The sequence below is a fragment of the Acipenser ruthenus genome, chromosome 22, assembly GCF_902713425.1.
Source record: "Acipenser ruthenus chromosome 22, fAciRut3.2 maternal haplotype, whole genome shotgun sequence".
NCBI classification, from domain to species: domain Eukaryota; kingdom Metazoa; phylum Chordata; class Actinopteri; order Acipenseriformes; family Acipenseridae; genus Acipenser; species Acipenser ruthenus.
Genome location: NC_081210.1, coordinates 9412218 through 9429640, shown reverse-complemented (window position 1 = coordinate 9429640; position 17423 = coordinate 9412218). Strand labels below are relative to the sequence as shown.

General features: G+C 37.9%; 2 protein-coding genes across 3 annotated transcripts; one reads left to right on the top strand and one right to left on the bottom strand.

Annotated features, from left to right (window-relative positions):
• Positions 1 to 1190: 1190 nt before the first annotated feature.
• On the bottom strand, positions 1191 to 8024 carry brat1 (BRCA1-associated ATM activator 1). Of its 2 annotated transcripts, none has more exons than XM_034051968.3 (14): positions 7880 to 8024; positions 7450 to 7587; positions 6915 to 7069; positions 6108 to 6243; positions 5650 to 6016; positions 5235 to 5354; positions 5047 to 5138; positions 4813 to 4931; positions 4466 to 4646; positions 4180 to 4253; positions 3523 to 3607; positions 2841 to 2939; positions 2362 to 2540; positions 1191 to 2049 (listed from the first exon to the last, which is right to left on the bottom strand). In XM_034051968.3, the coding sequence occupies exons 2-14, from the start codon at positions 7574 to 7576 to the stop codon at positions 1342 to 1344; spliced, it is 2442 nt and encodes an 813-aa protein (XP_033907859.2). In that variant the 5' UTR covers positions 7577 to 7587; positions 7880 to 8024; the 3' UTR covers positions 1191 to 1341. The 2 variants fall into 2 exon arrangements, with proteins under 2 accessions (XP_033907859.2, XP_033907860.2); XM_034051969.3 differs by having other exon boundaries at positions 6108 to 6240.
• Positions 8025 to 8633: 609 nt separating this feature from the next.
• On the top strand, positions 8634 to 16330 carry LOC117431191 (eukaryotic translation initiation factor 3 subunit B). The gene is made up of 19 exons (XM_034051897.2): positions 8634 to 8878; positions 9860 to 10052; positions 10305 to 10424; positions 10952 to 11009; positions 11503 to 11631; positions 11911 to 12068; positions 12313 to 12444; positions 12536 to 12602; positions 12753 to 12799; positions 12898 to 13108; positions 13380 to 13452; positions 13565 to 13687; positions 13827 to 13905; positions 14014 to 14152; positions 14370 to 14495; positions 14607 to 14684; positions 15162 to 15270; positions 15485 to 15603; positions 15825 to 16330. The coding sequence occupies exons 1-18, from the start codon at positions 8776 to 8778 to the stop codon at positions 15586 to 15588; spliced, it is 2049 nt and encodes a 682-aa protein (XP_033907788.1). The 5' UTR covers positions 8634 to 8775; the 3' UTR covers positions 15589 to 15603; positions 15825 to 16330.
• The last annotated feature ends 1093 nt before the right edge of the window (positions 16331 to 17423 follow it).

Below are 17423 nucleotides of genomic sequence, written 5' to 3'. Positions count from 1 at the left end.
ATGAGGGGGCTCCCACGTGGCGCATCCAGTAAAGGCGCTCAGTGTGGAGTGCAGGATGCGCCCTATAGCCTGGAGATTACACATTTGAATCCAGGCTACGTCATTGCCGACCATGACCTGGGGTTCCTAGGGGGTGGCGCACAATTGTCCGAGCGCCGCCTGGGTAGGGAGGGCTTAGGTCGGCTGGGCAAACCACGCTTCACTGCGCACCAGCAATCCCTGAGGCTGATGTGTAAATGGATAAATCATAGCCACTCGAGCAATGATGTGTTTCTTCTGTTGGCAGGTGGTGCACTCAAACATTAATCCTTGTCCTCGTCTGGAAATTAATGTTTGCTTTTTTTAAAAGGTGCATTTTAACACTAGAGACCTTGATGCGATTTATTAAAAATAAATGGGCAGTGCATAATACCTGACAGTGCACTACTGGTTATATACCCCCAGTATAGGACAAGATTATACAGCACTCAGCATCAGTTGTATTTGTTACTGCATTTATGTATCTGAAAGCTAATGTTTTCAAATTAGGAAGACGGGCAGCTGTCGATGACCAAAACAAGACGATGTCAATTTCCCCTGGCGGTCGAGCGCTCACAGTATACAAAGCAAAACAAAGAAAATCTTTGACTCTCTCTTTTGCTGATATATTTGTAACGTGGGTCCTGTTGTGGCATTTTCTGGCAAAGTCAATCAATGTTCCCTTTATCCTCAGTGCGATCCAACATGTTTCTCTATCCTTCTGTTAACGGCGATATTATTTAATATTACGCGCCTATGCGTCGTGATACGTTTTATGCGTAAAATTACACAAGCGCGTAATTGCGTAATATTATTATTATTATTATTATTTATTTCTTAGCAGACGCCCTTATCCAGGGCGACTTACAATCGCAAGCAAATACAAATACAAGTAACACCCCGGGGTGTTACTTATAAATGCATTGACAACTGTTGTTGTGCAGCTGTAGTTAATGTAAGCATGATGTTGCTGCACATGAATGAACAGCAAGCTTTAAATTAACTGTGTTTTGTTCTGTTGCAGGTTCAGAGACGCAGTGCCGAGCCTCGGAGGCGGAACCATCTCTTGAAGTGTTCCGCATGTTCATGGGCCGGAGCCCCTCCTATGTAGCACCAAATGACCCATGGAGAATGTATTCCTATAGTCCTAAAATGGTGGTTTCATGCAGATATTGATAACCAAATGCATTTATTTTTTGTTTCATGAATGAGTATGTCCAGTTACTAAAAAGGCATTGTTTACATTCATGTGTTTATTTTCATTTTAATAACATATACTGCAAAACAGTTTTTCTCAGTTCCACTGAATTCATTAAATGAAGTTTAATAGCAGTCTATAGCGTTGTCCTCTGTGGTTTCAGTTGCAGCCAGAATATCTTGCAGGAGGGAGCGAGGACTGTTTTCTATGTAGTCACTGCTCCTCTCTAAAGCTTGTTGCATTGTCTCCAAATCCAGAATAGACAAAATCTCAACAAGATCTCCCCCTGCTTGTAAGCTTGAATTGGTTCCTCCACAGACTGCCATTTTACTGTGTTTTGAAAAGCATTTACTTAATATATCTGGAGCCCATGTGAGTCCTTTAAGATTGAGGGCCTCCCTGTCTTCCAAAATGACCTGCTTCAAGGAGATTAGAATTGTGCACGCCTTCTGCGCAACTGGCCGGTCACAGTCATACAGTCCAGCGAGCAGAACTTCAAATATTTTAAGGTTGAACAGTTTCTGAAGGGATTCTGTAAGTGTTTCATTTTTTGAGTTTGTCGATTGAACAACTGCATAAGGGCAAGCTGACACAGATTTTGATAGCGTTTGATTGATATAAACTTCAGCCATCTCCAAGCTGTGGATTTTTACTTCCCAGTCCAAGTCGTTGCTCCCGTACTTCAGCACACTGGCTGCAGACTCTTCAAAATTCTGTATCGTCAGACGGGAGCGCTGCTTTAGCCAGTCTGCAAACACCTTGACCACAGCCCTCCGTGGGAACCCCTCTGTGTCCTGGGCTAAAATGTCAACTAACCGTGAGGCAACGTCCTCCTGAAAAAAAAATTGGTAATGCAGTGTATTAATTAATAATCACAACACAAGCAGGTTCATATGTTCTTAGTGAATAGAAACAATGGAACTTTTCTAGAACATTAAAATAAGGTATTTTATCAGATTTTCTTGTTTTTTTTCACAGTTTCTTTATTAAATATGAACCACATCCTTTGGTAATATCAACACATTCCACGAGGCAGGAATAAAATCTAGCAGCTAAAGAAACAATGAAAGTCTAATAATGAAACAGATAACGTTTAAGCTTCATGAAAACCTGTGGATGGTGTAAATATTTGAAACATGTTTTACCTGCACGCTTGTGCCGCTCTCAGAGTTGAGATTCTCTTCATTATTGTTTGTAATATAGGCAGTCTGTCCCAGGGCAGTAACTGCACTTGCCCGAACATAACTCTCAGAGTCTGACAGCAAATCCAGAAGGAGTTTCAGAATCCCAGAACTCAACAGGATTGGTGGAAACTCTGTTTTCCCTGAATCAAAGATAAATCTTTCAGTCTGGCACAGAGATAAAGTCAGGAGCCCTTGCTGAGTGGCTGCATGCTCATAGGACAAGAACTGAGAGAGCTTTAGAATAATTTAAAAAACAACAGGGGAAGGCACGGTGTCAGACTCATCTTCACAACAAAATACCGAACTCTACCTTAGCAAGCGCCTCCTACCATTTCATATCTGTCGAATATTTCAGATCTAGTAACTTCACTGATAGATAACCCTAAGGCGGCCACCCTGTTCGCAGTGTTGAAATAGTAAAATACAAGCTTCAGCCTCACCTTGGAAATTTAAAGTAAGCTGTGTTAGAAACTCAAGGGCAGAGTCCCTGACTTCCCATCTCACATCACAGAGGCGTTTCTTCAGGACAGGAAACAGATCTGAACAGATAAAATGACTATCAGAACTGACACAAAAATAATATAAACCAAAATACATCTTGAAGAATGAAACAACCTGGTGATGGAAACAACAGAAGCAACTAATTTCAAGTAATCCCCAGCTGCAGCCTTGAAATATCTGTTTGTCTGTGCGGATTAAGATAACAGTTCCTTCCCTTATAAAAGTTTACCACATTCTTTTTGTAGTTTAAACCTGCTTTTCCCATGGTTATCCTACGCATTTACCATAGTTTACCCTGATTTGCCATGGATATTTATATGATTTACCATACCTCTCTGGGTTGTACAATGCTTGTCTGTGCTTCACCAAGCTTTCATGGTGCTATTTTACTGAGGGAAACTTTTAGAAGGGTTTTGTACTAGGATTTGCTGATTCGTGCAACCTGGTTCAGTATCGGGAGAAATGGTACAAATGTTAACTTTAGGTCTGCATTACAAAGCAGCTTGCAATCCCCTTTTCTAGTACATGTCCTTCTGTCAGAACAATGCATTGGCATGTCGTAAAGCAAAGAACCAGTTATCAGTTTTGATGCGGAACATTACACGTTGTGGTTTCTATTACCTTGGTTTAGAGAATGCCACACTCGTGGTAGATCAGAATGATGGGAAAACCATTGCAAGATAGCTTGCATGACCTTCTTTAGAACCTGCAAAATATATACATATATTATGTGTTTAGTTTAATTCCTTGCTTCATTTTCAAATTATAAATTAACCAATCACAATTCCAAATTTGAAAATTCATGCTTATCTAACATTGAACACAACAATGCAATTTTAGATTTTTTTTAAATAAAATATTTCATGTTATAATGTTACTGTGCTGTGTGTAGGGTCCCTCCTATTCTACATTTCCCACAGATTCTCTTCTCATTTTCCCATGCTCCAAATTGCACGATGATATCTCTTATACAATTAGAGACACCCTATACACAATGTATTAACTTACAGACATTCCTGAGACAAGGCTATGTGGTACATGGTAGAGACATTTTACCATAGTCCTGTGATTGTTCCTAATGCTGATTATAAAACCACCTCTTTAGTTTTTACCCCGTTTCTGTATCCGAATGTTTGCTACATTTTCCCCTTGGGGCAGGATCATAAAAATGACACTTGTAACAAACATCTCATGTGAAAAAAGAAAAAAAAAATCTTTTCACTTCCAAACACATCTTGGAATGTGTGCAAAAAAACCCAAAAAACTCAAAACACTTACAGAAGACTCTGTGTCTGGGTTTATGAGGTACTCTAGAAGAATGTTGAATACCTGCTCAACAAAATCAGTGCTTCCTAAAAATAAAAAAAAACAAGAGAAAACATACAGGTTTGTTTGTGTTAATGCTTTAGAAAAAAAAGTTTTAACATATAATTATTTACACATCATTTTTTTCTTGTCTGTGATAGGAAAACATGCTCTTTCACATGTCTGTGTATAGACAGCTCGGCTCCACAGTACAAATGCCTGATTACCACATTCATTAATTGCTTAACAACTGCATTACCTGTCTGCTTGGAAAGACTCCCAAGTGTGTCCACTGCAAACCTCTGCACCCTGACACAACCAATCAGATGTCGGCAGATATAGGCAGGGGTGGTGGGAACTGCAACACCGATGCACAACTGCAACACTGCCAGAACCGAGTTGAACAATGATCCGGATGTGAGCTCCACAGAGACAGAGGGCTACACAAGTACAAATGCATGGAACTAGATTATGAGGGAGTCATTTCACTTTTCGCCAATTATACAATTCAGTCGCTGTTCTACTTTAAGAAGTATAAACACAGTTGAATGCTAAAATTCATTACTTGTTTGTCTCTAAATGACGAGAAGCTTAGATCACACTTACCACGTCTGCTAGCTCCCCTGCATGAGAAAGTGAGAGACACAGGAGAGAGATACATGATGCTTTTCTAGATAGCTGATCTTCAATAACGGACTCCTTACAAACAAATTCATCCAGCAAGCCTATAAACACAAATAAAACAAGAACATATATCCAGTGCAATATATTAACCAAAACCTTTACAGTTATGCTTATTCTTTCTTAGTTCTTTTTCTGGGGGGTGGGGGGTTGGTTTACCTGCATTTTGAGGCTGCTGGTCAGTAGTATTAAGAATACAATCCATTGGGTGAAGGACCACTTTTTGAGCCTTGATTCTTAAGCTTTCTGGACTGAAACAATTAAATACACATCCATATATTTAGGACCGTCTCATACAATGAACACACTTGGAAACTTAAACTTAAGATTGCTGGAACAGCACTTACCAGTTCTCAAGTTTCAGAATCCCAGAAGCCAACGGAATAGCAAGTGTTGGAGTCAGGGAACATAGCATGAGGCTCATCACAGTGACTATCTTGGAGTCTGCGCTGTTAAACAGTGGAGTCCTGGAAATCCAATTACAGTGATTTACATTACTGAACTTGCAAACCCTGGAGCTGGTATTTGCATTCTATAAATCTAAGTCCTGATAAAGCCCAAACCTAATTTAACAAAACTGATACATGCTACGACTGCTCTTCCTAAAATCATTAAAGACTCCAGGCATCCTTTGCATACAAAATAAACTGGACTGGTGATTTTACCACACAGCACAGTTCTAAAGAGAAGACTCGGTAATCCAGTGAAGTGTTAGCTAAAACAAGATGCAACTGATCATTGAAAACCTTGGTGTTAATTTACCTAGATGCGGTAAGTAGCAGTTCCATCAATCTCTGTGCCATGTTGGTCGGATCCTTCTCCAGCAATGATTCCATAGGCCCGCCTACCTTTTGCCACAGAATTTCCATGACCACTGGCTGGCAGTTTCCCAAAGCCAGAGTTACAAGCTTTAAGGACTGCTGGACGTGCTGGGGAATTCCAGACTCCAATGAATCTTCTACATGTCTAGCAATCTCCTTGACGCGCTCTGTCCATTCTGAATACATAGAGCCGGGTGAGGCTTCTTGATGTTTTGGGAATGTTAGTATGTGTGCTAACAGCTGGTTGGCTGCAGAAGCAACAAAGAGGCTGGAGTCCCTCTGCAGCTTCAGGATAACCGCAATCAGCTCTGAAGAAACACAACACAGTGTAAAGCAGAACAATTAGAAACAAGCTGTTCTCAACATTTAAAAATTAAACAGACAGTGTGCAACCCTTACCATGCTTCAAGATGAACTTCATGGCAGGCCAGTGCTGAAGCATGCTCAATAAGCCATGGATCCAACCACACCGCACAGTTGCATCCGTCTCTGTAAGTTCCCTGTTCCCAAAGAGTTCTGTCAAGATGCTCTGCTGCTACAATAGAAAATGTCAGAACATGCAAAGAAACGTATTAGTCAAACATTTAGTTTAACCTCTTACTAAGTGGGGGGTCAAGAACTTAAAGAGCTCAAATGAAATGGTGGTATCTTTACAAGTTCTGTCTGCAGTTGTACCAACCGATAAGTAGCTATGCCCAAAGGTTTTGCATCACCCTAAAGAATTAACTCATTTTGTTTCATAAGGTGGAATGAAACCTGCTGAATAATATTACGTTAACATATTGAATTACATACCGCTTTGCAGTTTTCCAAAATTGAAAAATGTGGCATTTCAAAATCCAACATAATAGTGTACTACTATACGGCGTCTGGCAGACTTTTGCAATGCCATTTTGCAGTTTATTTAATTACATGATGTTCAAAAGATCTAAATTATGTTTGTATAGTTTTTTTTTTTTTTAATAACGTCTCAATCCTAAAATTCTAGGTGATGTAAAACTTTTGGCCATAGCTGTACTATAGTTACTTTCCATTACTATTTTTCAATTTGATATCCTTATTGTGATATTTATTAACAGCCTACAAACAAAACAGCATTTGCAATACCATGCAATTATACTTGCAGTCTTCAGGTAGCCTCAATAAAAGAATGCTACAATCTGTTCTAGGGTCTAAACAAGGGTTGCCCTCTGGGCTTGTCATCACCTCTAAGCAATAGAAAGCATCCTCAGAGGCAGCAAGCAGTCCAGCCAGCCTGCTGATGAAGGAAAGAATGCTGGGGTCCGGATCACTCAGCTTGTGCACAGAGCTTATCAAGTCTGTCAAACATGGATTCTGCTGCAGAAGAGATAGCCCAGGCACTAAAACACATGCACATAAACAAATTCATAAATAATCTTATGTAAACAATAGACATGAAAATATACTGTTGTTTTCACTTTTGGGGAGCAGTGGGTAACAGTGGTAAAAAAAGGAGGTACAAAACATGTAGGCCTATAAGGCCAGGCTTCTTTGAAAATTGTTCACAAACACACTTAACAGCTGAGAAGCCTAAAAAAAAGCCATGGGGTTAACAGTATTTAATCCTTTGTTGAGCAAATTAATTTTACTGTGCACATGAATGAAGGGTGTCGACTTGAAAAGACTTGTAAACAGTCTTGGTTAACTTATGGCAATCCCACTGAAACTCGGTTAAGGTACTTGTTTTAGCCCGTTGCTGCTGCTGTATTTCTGCGTTCACCTTTGCCAGTCAGCTCTCTGAACCAGTCCAGCAGTTTTTCCAAACAGGTGTCATCAGGCACGGACTCCTTGGAATCTGCTAAAACTGCGCAGACAGAGGGCAACAGTTCTGCACATTCTCTCTCCATTGCTAAAAGTACTGAAAACAGGTAAAATATACACGTTATTAGAACTCATTAGGACGGCAATTTGTTGTTAATGAATGCACGATAATGTTCTGATAACTTTGATAGCTATATTGTTCTTTGCAAAAGCAATATTAAATAGACATTTAAAATCGTTCTTCATATATATATATATATATATATATATATATATATATATATATATATATATACACACACACACACACAAGTTATTTACACTGGAAGAAACATGTGCATGCTCACGAGTGCTTTCTAACGTCTATGTTTTGTAATGTTTTATTTTACCAGTTAAAGAAGAAACGCGACTTCCTCTCGTGATTCACAAAACGTGCTTTGGAGTCTTGCCCATACTGTCAAAAACATGTACCACGCATTTCGCTTTACGTTACCATCACTGTCGTTCAATTTTTTTTTTCTGGGTTGGATCAAACCATTCTAAAGAACAGGAAGAAATATACCAAAAAAAAAAAAAAAACTCTTCTAGGCAGTCGTTAGCTTTGATGTGACCTGTGTACTATTTAAGAAGAAGGATTATTTTTGGGGTTATAAATAGCAACATATCAAACTGACATGAGATGAATGTCTCAATATCAATATTAATTGTATGTGTATTATTCATTTATCCCTTCTTTTCTTTCGTTTTGCCAATGGCTTTAAAAAATGTACCAATAAAGTTGTAAGCATATACAATTTAAATGACCATGACATTTATTTTAAGTGTTTTTTTTATTTGATTCACCGTTATATACAAAGGTTGCTTCTTGATTCTAAATCACCCCTTTCTCTGTTTTACTCATTGTGCCGAACACGGGGTAAAATGGTGCGCTTCCATATTTAGACTGAACCAAGTTACATATAGGGGGAATACATGTTTTAGACCTATGCTAAATAACATGATTTGGGCATCTTGTATGGAAAATACATTGGTTTATATTTAAGAATTCTGTTTAAGTAATATAAGTATATGTGTTATTTTTAAGTTGGCTTTTAAAAACTTTATAACGACATTCACATTTGAGTAATACCCCTGCCCATTCGAAATGGTTGGGTCCTTTTCTCGTGCTGAGTCTCGGATGCCGGTTGTCGCGCACATGGCCTGCTAGCAAAAATCACTGGGTTTTTACCATCAGAACCGACCAGATCCATTACGTGAAGTGATACCGAAGAGCAGGGCAGCTTAAATGCGTGATACAGAGAATATGGCGGCAGAAGCCGAATTTGATGAGGACGAAGAACCCTCTTTTAGCGACCCAGAGGATTTCGTGGATGACGTTAGTGAAGACGGTATGTAATTATAAGAAACCAGCCGGCCGTGCGGCCTTACACAATATACATAAGTCAAATGCCACTGTCGGTTGTACGTACATATGCATTATCTGCAAGTCAAGTAAATATAACCTCCAAATCGTACGGGGTCCTTTTAAAATGTTACTCCAGGCCTATCTTTTTTGTAACCCTCACTCTCATGACAGCAGAGCCGTGCTGCTCGGCCTGTGGAGTGTACAATTCATTGAAAGAGATTCCAGATGTGTAATGAGGTGACAATAAACAAGAACTTTTGTGAATAAATTAAGTATTCGATAATATCACTTGGGCTATACGTTGTGCTTTTACATTTAGCAATATCTGCTGTTTTAGTTGTACCACAGTTAGAACATGGTAGAGATCAGCTGCTCAGAAAGTAACTGTGTAAGGCCCCGTTTTAGATTAAAAATTCGGTTGTAATATAAGGATGAATTCGTGCCACAATATACACACGTACTAGCAGCGCCCGCACAGCACACCTGCTGTTATGATTGATAGAAATCGACACACATTTATTACAGATCGATTTCACAGTTTCATACTGTTTAAAAGCTTTGTATTCAACCCAAGTGTCTTTATTAAACCTGCAACACAATCTTATTACGTTTTTTTTTTTTTTTAAAGCTCATCAATATATGGCACCTGGCTTTGTTTATGGATCTGTGAGTCCTAAGACCTTTCCTTTACCTTTGTTTCGTGTGTGACAGCTTCACAAAATTATACCGCAAGATGTTATCAAGTAGTAGAAGGTCCATTTAAGAAAAAAAAAAAATGTTTTAGCCACAGTCAGTTTCTGTTGGGATTATTACTTGCCATGCTTTCAAACTATCCCGTCAGTAATTGTTTGCGAAGTAACTCAGAGTCAACATCAGAGAATTAAACAGATCACACATATGGGTTTAAACATGCAATATAATGCAGATCCACTTTTAACTGCATTAATGTCGTTTTTCTTTCCAGAGCTGCTGGGCGATCTCCTGAAGGAGAGACCACAGGAGGCAGATGGGATTGACTCTGTTGTTGTTGTTGACAACGTACCTCAGGTTGGACCAGAACGTCTTGAGAAACTAAAGAATGTCATCCACAAGATCTTCTCAAAGTTTGGCAAAATCACAAACGAATTTTACCCAGAGGGAGATGGTAATACAAAAGGGTTAGTATTGTTTCTTCATCTTTTAATTACACCAGGTCTCAAGGAATAGGTGTTGGCTTTTAACCTCTACTGACATACTTCACTTTTATAGAGGTGAATGTGTTAATTCTTTTTTCAACAGATTTACATTATAGAATTTACACTTGCCATAACTGAAAACCTCTTTAAAATGCAAAGAAAAGCCTTTGGCCACCTTGAAGGCAGATGGTCTGTCTATACTTTTCTGTTTCAATTCCCTGCCGCTGTTTCCAGGTACATTTTCCTGGAGTACTCCTGTCCTGCTCATGCTCTTGAGGCTGTGAAGAATGCAGATGGATACAAGCTGGACAAGCAGCACACCTTTAGGGTTAACGTCTTCACAGACTTTGACAAGTGAGTCTTTAGCATAGAAGCAGGAACAGCTTAACTCTTGTACCAGTGGAGTAATCTATCTGTGTGCCCCACTGACTGCTCATTAATCTATATTTTGGGGGAAACGGATTTGTCCAAAATGATTTGGAGGTCAAACAGTTTTCTAAATGCGGTGTGGAATTAAAGATGGTTGCAGAATTTAGTTGTGCACTTCGTTCCAAATTCTCAAAACAATTACCACCGTTGACAGGAGTTTGATTCTAAAAAGAAAGTTCAAGTTAGAAAGCTTCAAATAAATAACTCGGAAGGTTCATGTAAGAGCTCCCTAAATGCACCTTTGGTATTTTCATGATACTACATTTGATGTCACAAGTCCCCTTGAGGGTCTCATGGTCTTGTAATCTCGCACAGTGCTCAGATAGTTTTAACATGGGGTGATCTAACTCAGAGTGGATAACAGTTCCTACACTGAAAACTTATTTTATGTGCTTTTGTGATCTTCCAGCTGTGCATATTTTCATTAAAGCACTTTTTTTCTTTTAATTTAGGTATATGAATATCAGTGATGAATGGGAAACACCAGAGAAGCAGCCATTCAAAGACTTTGTAAGTACACCATCACCTATTATATTTTGTACGTTGTGCTGTTTTGTAATTTGCAAGGTTGTTAATTGTAAGACCAAACCACTTTGCTGTGATGAGAACCCATTTTTATTAGTGTGTGCTGTTTTAGGACTTAAGCAAGACATTAGATGGCACTGCCAGTTAACCAGTCCATAAACTTCCAGAGCATTATACAGACAAACTATTTAAATGAATATTGCATAGATCCAGAATATTTAAATCTATTTTTCATTATTGCAAATAGTATTGAATGAGATTTAAATTGCACTGGTTAGAACAGTTTTGTATATTCCAAATGTGGCATCATTGAGGGCTTCATTTGTCAAACAAATGCATGTCTTAAAATATATAGTTTGTCAAGAACAGATCCATTTAAACACAATGGTGCAACTGTATCCCATGCTAGTGTATTAAATATCTACGATTTTGCCACAAAATGGGTGTTACTTTTTTTTGTTTTCTTTTTTTGTTGCAGGGGAACCTGCGACACTGGCTGGAAGATGCGGACTGCAGAGATCAATATAGCGTGATTTTTGAATCTGGGGAACGCACAGGCATTTTTGCCAATGATATCAAGGAACCAATTGTTGTTGAAGAGAGAGCAGTAAGTATTTTGAGAAACTATGTATAGCCAGCCTTATTGCTACTTTATTAAATGTAGTGCTTTTAGAAAACAGTCAATTGTAAAATGTTTACTTTTTATTTAAATATTGCTACATTGTATTGTTACAGATACTTATTTGTTATACTGTAAATCCCCTCCTCAATACTTTTTTTTATGAGATGTCCATGAAGGTATCACCAGCTCTCTATTTGTATGGTAGTTAGAAGAGGATGCTTCAGATGCCTGAAGACATTTTCATGTAATGTTTTCTTTTTCTAGCGCTGGACAGAGACGTACGTCCGCTGGTCTCCTAGAGGTACCTATCTGGCCACATTCCATCAGAGGGGCATTGCTCTGTGGGGAGGAGAGAAGTTTAAACAGATCCAGAGGTTCAGCCACCAAGGGGTGCAGCTCATTGACTTCTCTCCATGTGAAAGGTAAGTAAATTCAGGTTGATTTTACAAAAGGATGCCATGTGAATTTTTACTAACAACATATAACCACAAAATTCTAAAAGTGATTTTAATTCAACACAAAGCACACTATCCTCTGTATTCAATATTGGAGAGGTCCAGCTATATTTGGTGCAGTGCTAGTTAGGGGTCATCTATGTTTTTAGCCACGTGATGGGAAGCATGCTTGCATATTTATTTTGTTTTTTTATTGTCTCTTGATTACTAGGTACCTGGTTACATTCAGCCCTCTGATGGACACAAAAGATGACCCGCAGGCCATCATCATCTGGGATGTCCTGACTGGACAGAAAAAGAGAGGCTTCCATTGTGAGAGCTCTGCACATTGGCCAATCTTCAAGTAAGTTCGGGTGATAAGACTTCAAGACGTTTTCTTGTTTTATTTTCAATTCCAATCAAGCCCCACATTTCTAATTAACATTATTTTTTAGGTGGAGTCATGATGGAAAATTCTTTGCCAGAATGACACAAGACACTCTCAGCATCTATGAGACCCCAGTAAGTTCACCTGCAGTGTATTTAAACGTGAATTGTTTTATTTTTAGTTTGCATGTTCCACTGTACAAGATGTTTCATGTGTTAAAATCTTTTTTTGTATTATGGTAAATTATTTTTGACCGTTATTGTTTCTTCTGTTTTTTTTTCCAGTCTATGGGGTTATTAGACAAGAAAAGTTTAAAAATCACTGGGATAAAGTAAGTAGAGACATTCCTGTTTTATGGCTATTTTTTAATGACTTAAGTTATTGTTCTTTTTTAGTAATTGAGATTGAGTTGTATTTCTTTATTTCTAGGGATTTCTCTTGGTCTCCGGGTGACAATATCATTGCTTTCTGGGTACCTGAGGATAAAGATATCCCAGCAAGGGTGACGCTCATGCAGCTTCCGTCTCGGCAAGAGATCCGAGTCAGAAACCTGTTCAACGTGGTGGACTGTAAGCTTCACTGGCAGAAGAACGGGGATTACCTTTGTGTGAAGGTAGACAGGACCCCCAAAGGCACGCAGGTATGCTAACTTGTTTTGTTACTTGTTCAGATATGATGTGGGCACAGGCGCCTGGATGAGTTGTTGAGGGAACCCAAGGTTTGACTAGTTTCTGGCGCAACATATCCAGTGGTTATTTGAGCACATGGATGTTTTGCAGGACACATTACAATACAATAATATTATGTTAATTTGTACTTTGTCATTTGATTGTTTAAAGTTGAGTGCCCATGGTGTCTACGTTTACTCATCTGAATGTTTTCTTCCTCTATTTTTGTTACATTTTTTGTAGGGTGTGGTGACAAACTTTGAAATCTTCCGAATGAGGGAAAAGCAAGTGCCAGTTGATGTGGTAGAAATGAAAGGTGAGTTATACAGTCTTTGTTTTCTTTCTGCAGTACTTTTATTTTAGAGCGGTTTTGCCTCTTGGAGCCAGTCCAAAGCCCATGTTTTGTATGCTTTTTATTTATTTTACAGAGGGCATCATAGCCTTTGCTTGGGAGCCAAACGGCAGTAAATTTGCTGTGCTGCACGGAGAGTCTCCCAGAATAAATTCATCATTCTACCATGTTAAAAACAATGGCAAAATTGAGCTTATCAGTAAGTAGCGAGTTGTCTTTTTGGGAATGTCTGCATGTCTTTGAACTGTATCCCAGTTTGTCACGTGGAAAGATCTTCTGTGAGGTACATACCCCCCTTCCCTTTTGCTAAATTGCTGTGATTTTTTCCCCCCCCCCAGAAACGTTTGATAAGCAGCAAGCAAACAGTATTTTCTGGAGTCCTCAGGGTCAGTTTTTGGTGTTGGCTGGTCTGAGAAGGTTAGTTAATAATAAATAAATGACTGCATTTTTAAAAGGGGTAAATTGTGCATAATTAAAATACGTCCCTTTACAAGAAGTAAAATGTATTGCTATTTCTATTTTCAGCATGAACGGTGCTTTGGCATTTGTTGACACTTCGGACTGCACCATGATGAATATTGCAGAACATTACATGGCATCAGATGTAGAATGGGACCCAACTGGACGATATGTTGTTACATCAGTGTCTTGGTGGAGCCATAAGGTATGCAACTGTTTACTCCGTAAAATATTATACCCCTCGGAGTGCTAAAACTAGACAAGCACCCAAAATATTGGCGCCTTGAGAACTTAGCAGCATCTGTTGTAATATTAAAGAGCTGTGTATGAATCCTTAATTTATTTTCTTCTTTAAAATGTTAATAGAAGTAAGCGAGTTAGTGCTGTATTTAACCTGACAACTTTAAAACCATACATTTCAGGTGGACAATGCATTTTGGCTGTGGACCTTTCAGGGTCGTCTCCTTCAGAAAAACAACAAGGATCGTTTTTGCCAGCTTTTGTGGAGACCCCGACCACCAACACTTCTTAATGTGGAGGAGATAAAAGTAATGTTTCAGTCTGATTAACATTGCCTTTCTTCAAAGAAAGTTGCTACTATGTTGATACTTAAACAATATTATATATATATATATAATATATATATATTTTATTTTTAGCTCATAAAGAAGGATCTGAAGAAGTACTCCAAGATCTTTGAGCAGAAGGATCGTCTGAGTCAGTCCAAGGCCTCCAAGGTAATAACTGGTGTATTCTATTCAGACCTAGGGTCAATTACAGTTGTAATTAATGGCATATAATTGATCAATTGCAGTTCAAGTATTCATTTATTTGTAATTTGATCATTCTTGTATTTTCAGACACTTTTGGTGACCCCATTTGTTGGAAAAAAATAAGTTTTATAGTATGTTTCTGCATTGGTACCTGTGTTGATTGCCTGGTTATTTAGAATAAATAGGGTAAACCTGTTAATGTGTGTAGTTTGTTACTTTTTATTATAATTGTAATTACTGCAGCATAATTGTTTCTGTAATTGAACAAAATAACATTGTAAGTGCAATTTCAGCAAACAATTCTGCTGTAGTTGTAATTATACCCCAGATCTGATTTCTATTCATCCTTGCATGTTTAAACTGTAAAACATATAGTGTGTCCTACAAATGATACATTCCACAATAACAGGTATCTTATTGTGTATCCTTTAAAACCATTAGGAACTGGTTGACAGGAGACGAACAATGATAGAAGAGTATCATGCATACCGGGATAATGCCCAGAAGATATACCAGGAGCAAAGATTGCTTCGCCTGGATCTTAGAGAAGGTAACGTGGTTTATGTGATTTTGAGGTAACCTTTTAGGTTACGGCCTGTTTCTGCTGACCACATAAGTTTCATCAGCCAACGAAGGCAGATAGCAGAACAATAATCAGAATGGCAGAAATATATAGTGAGGAAACACAGCACTTATTCTCCCCGTTGACACTTTAACATTATTCCTGCACTGTAAACCCACATCTGTATCTCTTTCCTCCTCAGGTGTGGACACGGACGAGCTCGACAGCAATGTTGAAGACTGGGAGGAGGAGACCATTGAATTTTTCGTCACTGAAGAAATTATTCCCCTTGGAGAACAGGCGTAGTCGCATAACTGACAGGTAAATATGTGAAACTATTTAAGATCATAATTTGAAGCCATCTGTAAAGTAAGTGAAACCCTTTTTAGCATTGATCATATGAATGTAATTGGGATCTGAAACCAGCTGTTGGAACAATAACTCTCCTAATGAAATCAAATGATTCCACATATTGGAATTTTGCCATTCTTACGATTAAAAGTGAGATGTGTTTAATGTATTTCTTTTAATTCTTTCAACAGTACTGTTTTCCATCTCGACGAGGAGCTCGATCACATCAAAGAAACAACATCTCCTGGATTAATTATATTTTGGAAATTCAATGCACCAACCCATCCTTTTTTTCTGAAGTCATTGTAGTACCTTTTAATCTTGGTCACTTCAGTGGGAGTATTTTATAAGCCACTGTATTTGCTTCTTTTGGTACCCGTTCACAGTTTTAGAAGCCTGTATCAAATTACAGTATACTTAGTGCTGCAGCTGATTCGGCTGCTATCAGTCACCCTAAGTTTTAAAAATTGTGCTTCACTAGCAAGGCGCTATGTTTCAGTTTCCTAAGGACTGTTTTTGCATCCATGGCAAATGGACAGACAGCTGTTTTCTACAGAATAATATTGGAATCAAAAATTGGTTTGATATGTATTTTAGCGTGCTGAAACAGCACTACAGTGGGCTTTATCCTCCTCCATTCAGATTACCTGATAAAATGAAATGTGCTTCAAGGGAATAATAAAGGATACTTACAAAATGTTGTTTCATTGTATTAATTTGTTGTTTTTTTCCTTTTGAGGGGGTTGAATAATTTACTGTCAAAAAGCTCTCCCCTTACATACATTACACATGCTGTACCATTGAATATGTTTTTAAATATGTCATTGTTCAAATTTAGCATGCTTTTTTTCATGGTCAAATTACACATCAATACTGAGATCAAGAATAGCCTGACCCACCACTTTGAAATAAATGTGATTGGTTTCAGGGCACACGAGTCACTTGATTCATTCAGGTTAACAGTGACATTAAATAGATGCTAAAATATGGATTTTTTTTTTTTTTTTAAATATAGCAGGACAGATATTACTTTTTATTGGTACATGTCTAGAATTATCATGGTCTGCAGCATTTTTTTTTTTTTTAATCTAGGGAAAATGGGTTCCTTATTAACTACATAACAACTTGCGCTAGTACTACTACATATGTTTCATACAGAGATCCAGAGGGTGTAAAGAAGTTTTAGGCTTTTAAGGGTTGTATGTTTATATCCCAAGATAATGTTACTAAATTATATTTCCGTGGTAGCATTTGTGGAACTGTTACAATAAAATACATTGAAGTGCGTAACTGACATCATTAATCATAGTTAGTGCCCTACCAAATTCACGGTCCATTTTCGTAAATTTCAGCTGTTTAAATCTTAAATTCTACGGTGGTGTAACAAAGTATGAACATGTAGTTAAAAACGGCAAAATATAAACATTTAAAGCCCTGAAGTTAACAAAAGCATGTGACTAACAAAGTAGAAAACAAATCATTGTATTATTTATTTTATTTTTCAATAGTCTGCTAGATAGATCTGATTATTATTATTATTATTATTATTATTATTATTTATTTCTTAGCAGACGCCCTTATCCAGGGCGACTTACAATCGTAAGCAAATACATTTCAAGTGTTACAATACAAGTAATACAATAAGAGCAAGAAATACAATAACTTTTGTTCAAGCAAAGTATAAGTGTGACAAACCACAATTCAATAATACAGCAGATAATAGTGATAGTTACATCAGGATATGATTAAAATAGTCTTGACAAAGAATGTCGTATAATATACGTATATTA

Excerpts from the sequence above, each read along its gene's own strand:
- LOC117431191 (XM_034051897.2), top strand. The coding sequence starts at position 8,776 with ATGCGTGATACAGAGAATATGGCGGCAGAAGCCGAATTTGATGAGGAC. Across the intron at positions 10,425-10,951 it reads GTCTTCACAGACTTTGACAA|GTATATGAATATCAGTGATG; the intron begins GTGAGTCTTTAG and ends CTTTTAATTTAG. Across the intron at positions 13,109-13,379 it reads GGACCCCCAAAGGCACGCAG|GGTGTGGTGACAAACTTTGA; the intron begins GTATGCTAACTT and ends CATTTTTTGTAG.
- brat1 (XM_034051968.3), bottom strand. The coding sequence starts at position 7,576 with ATGGAGAGAGAATGTGCAGAACTGTTGCCCTCTGTCTGCGCAGTTTTA. Across the intron at positions 6,017-6,107 it reads GAAGTTCATCTTGAAGCATG|AGCTGATTGCGGTTATCCTG; the intron begins GTAAGGGTTGCA and ends GTGTTTCTTCAG. Across the intron at positions 2,940-3,522 it reads GTGGCATTCTCTAAACCAAG|ATCTGTTTCCTGTCCTGAAG; the intron begins GTAATAGAAACC and ends TTATCTGTTCAG.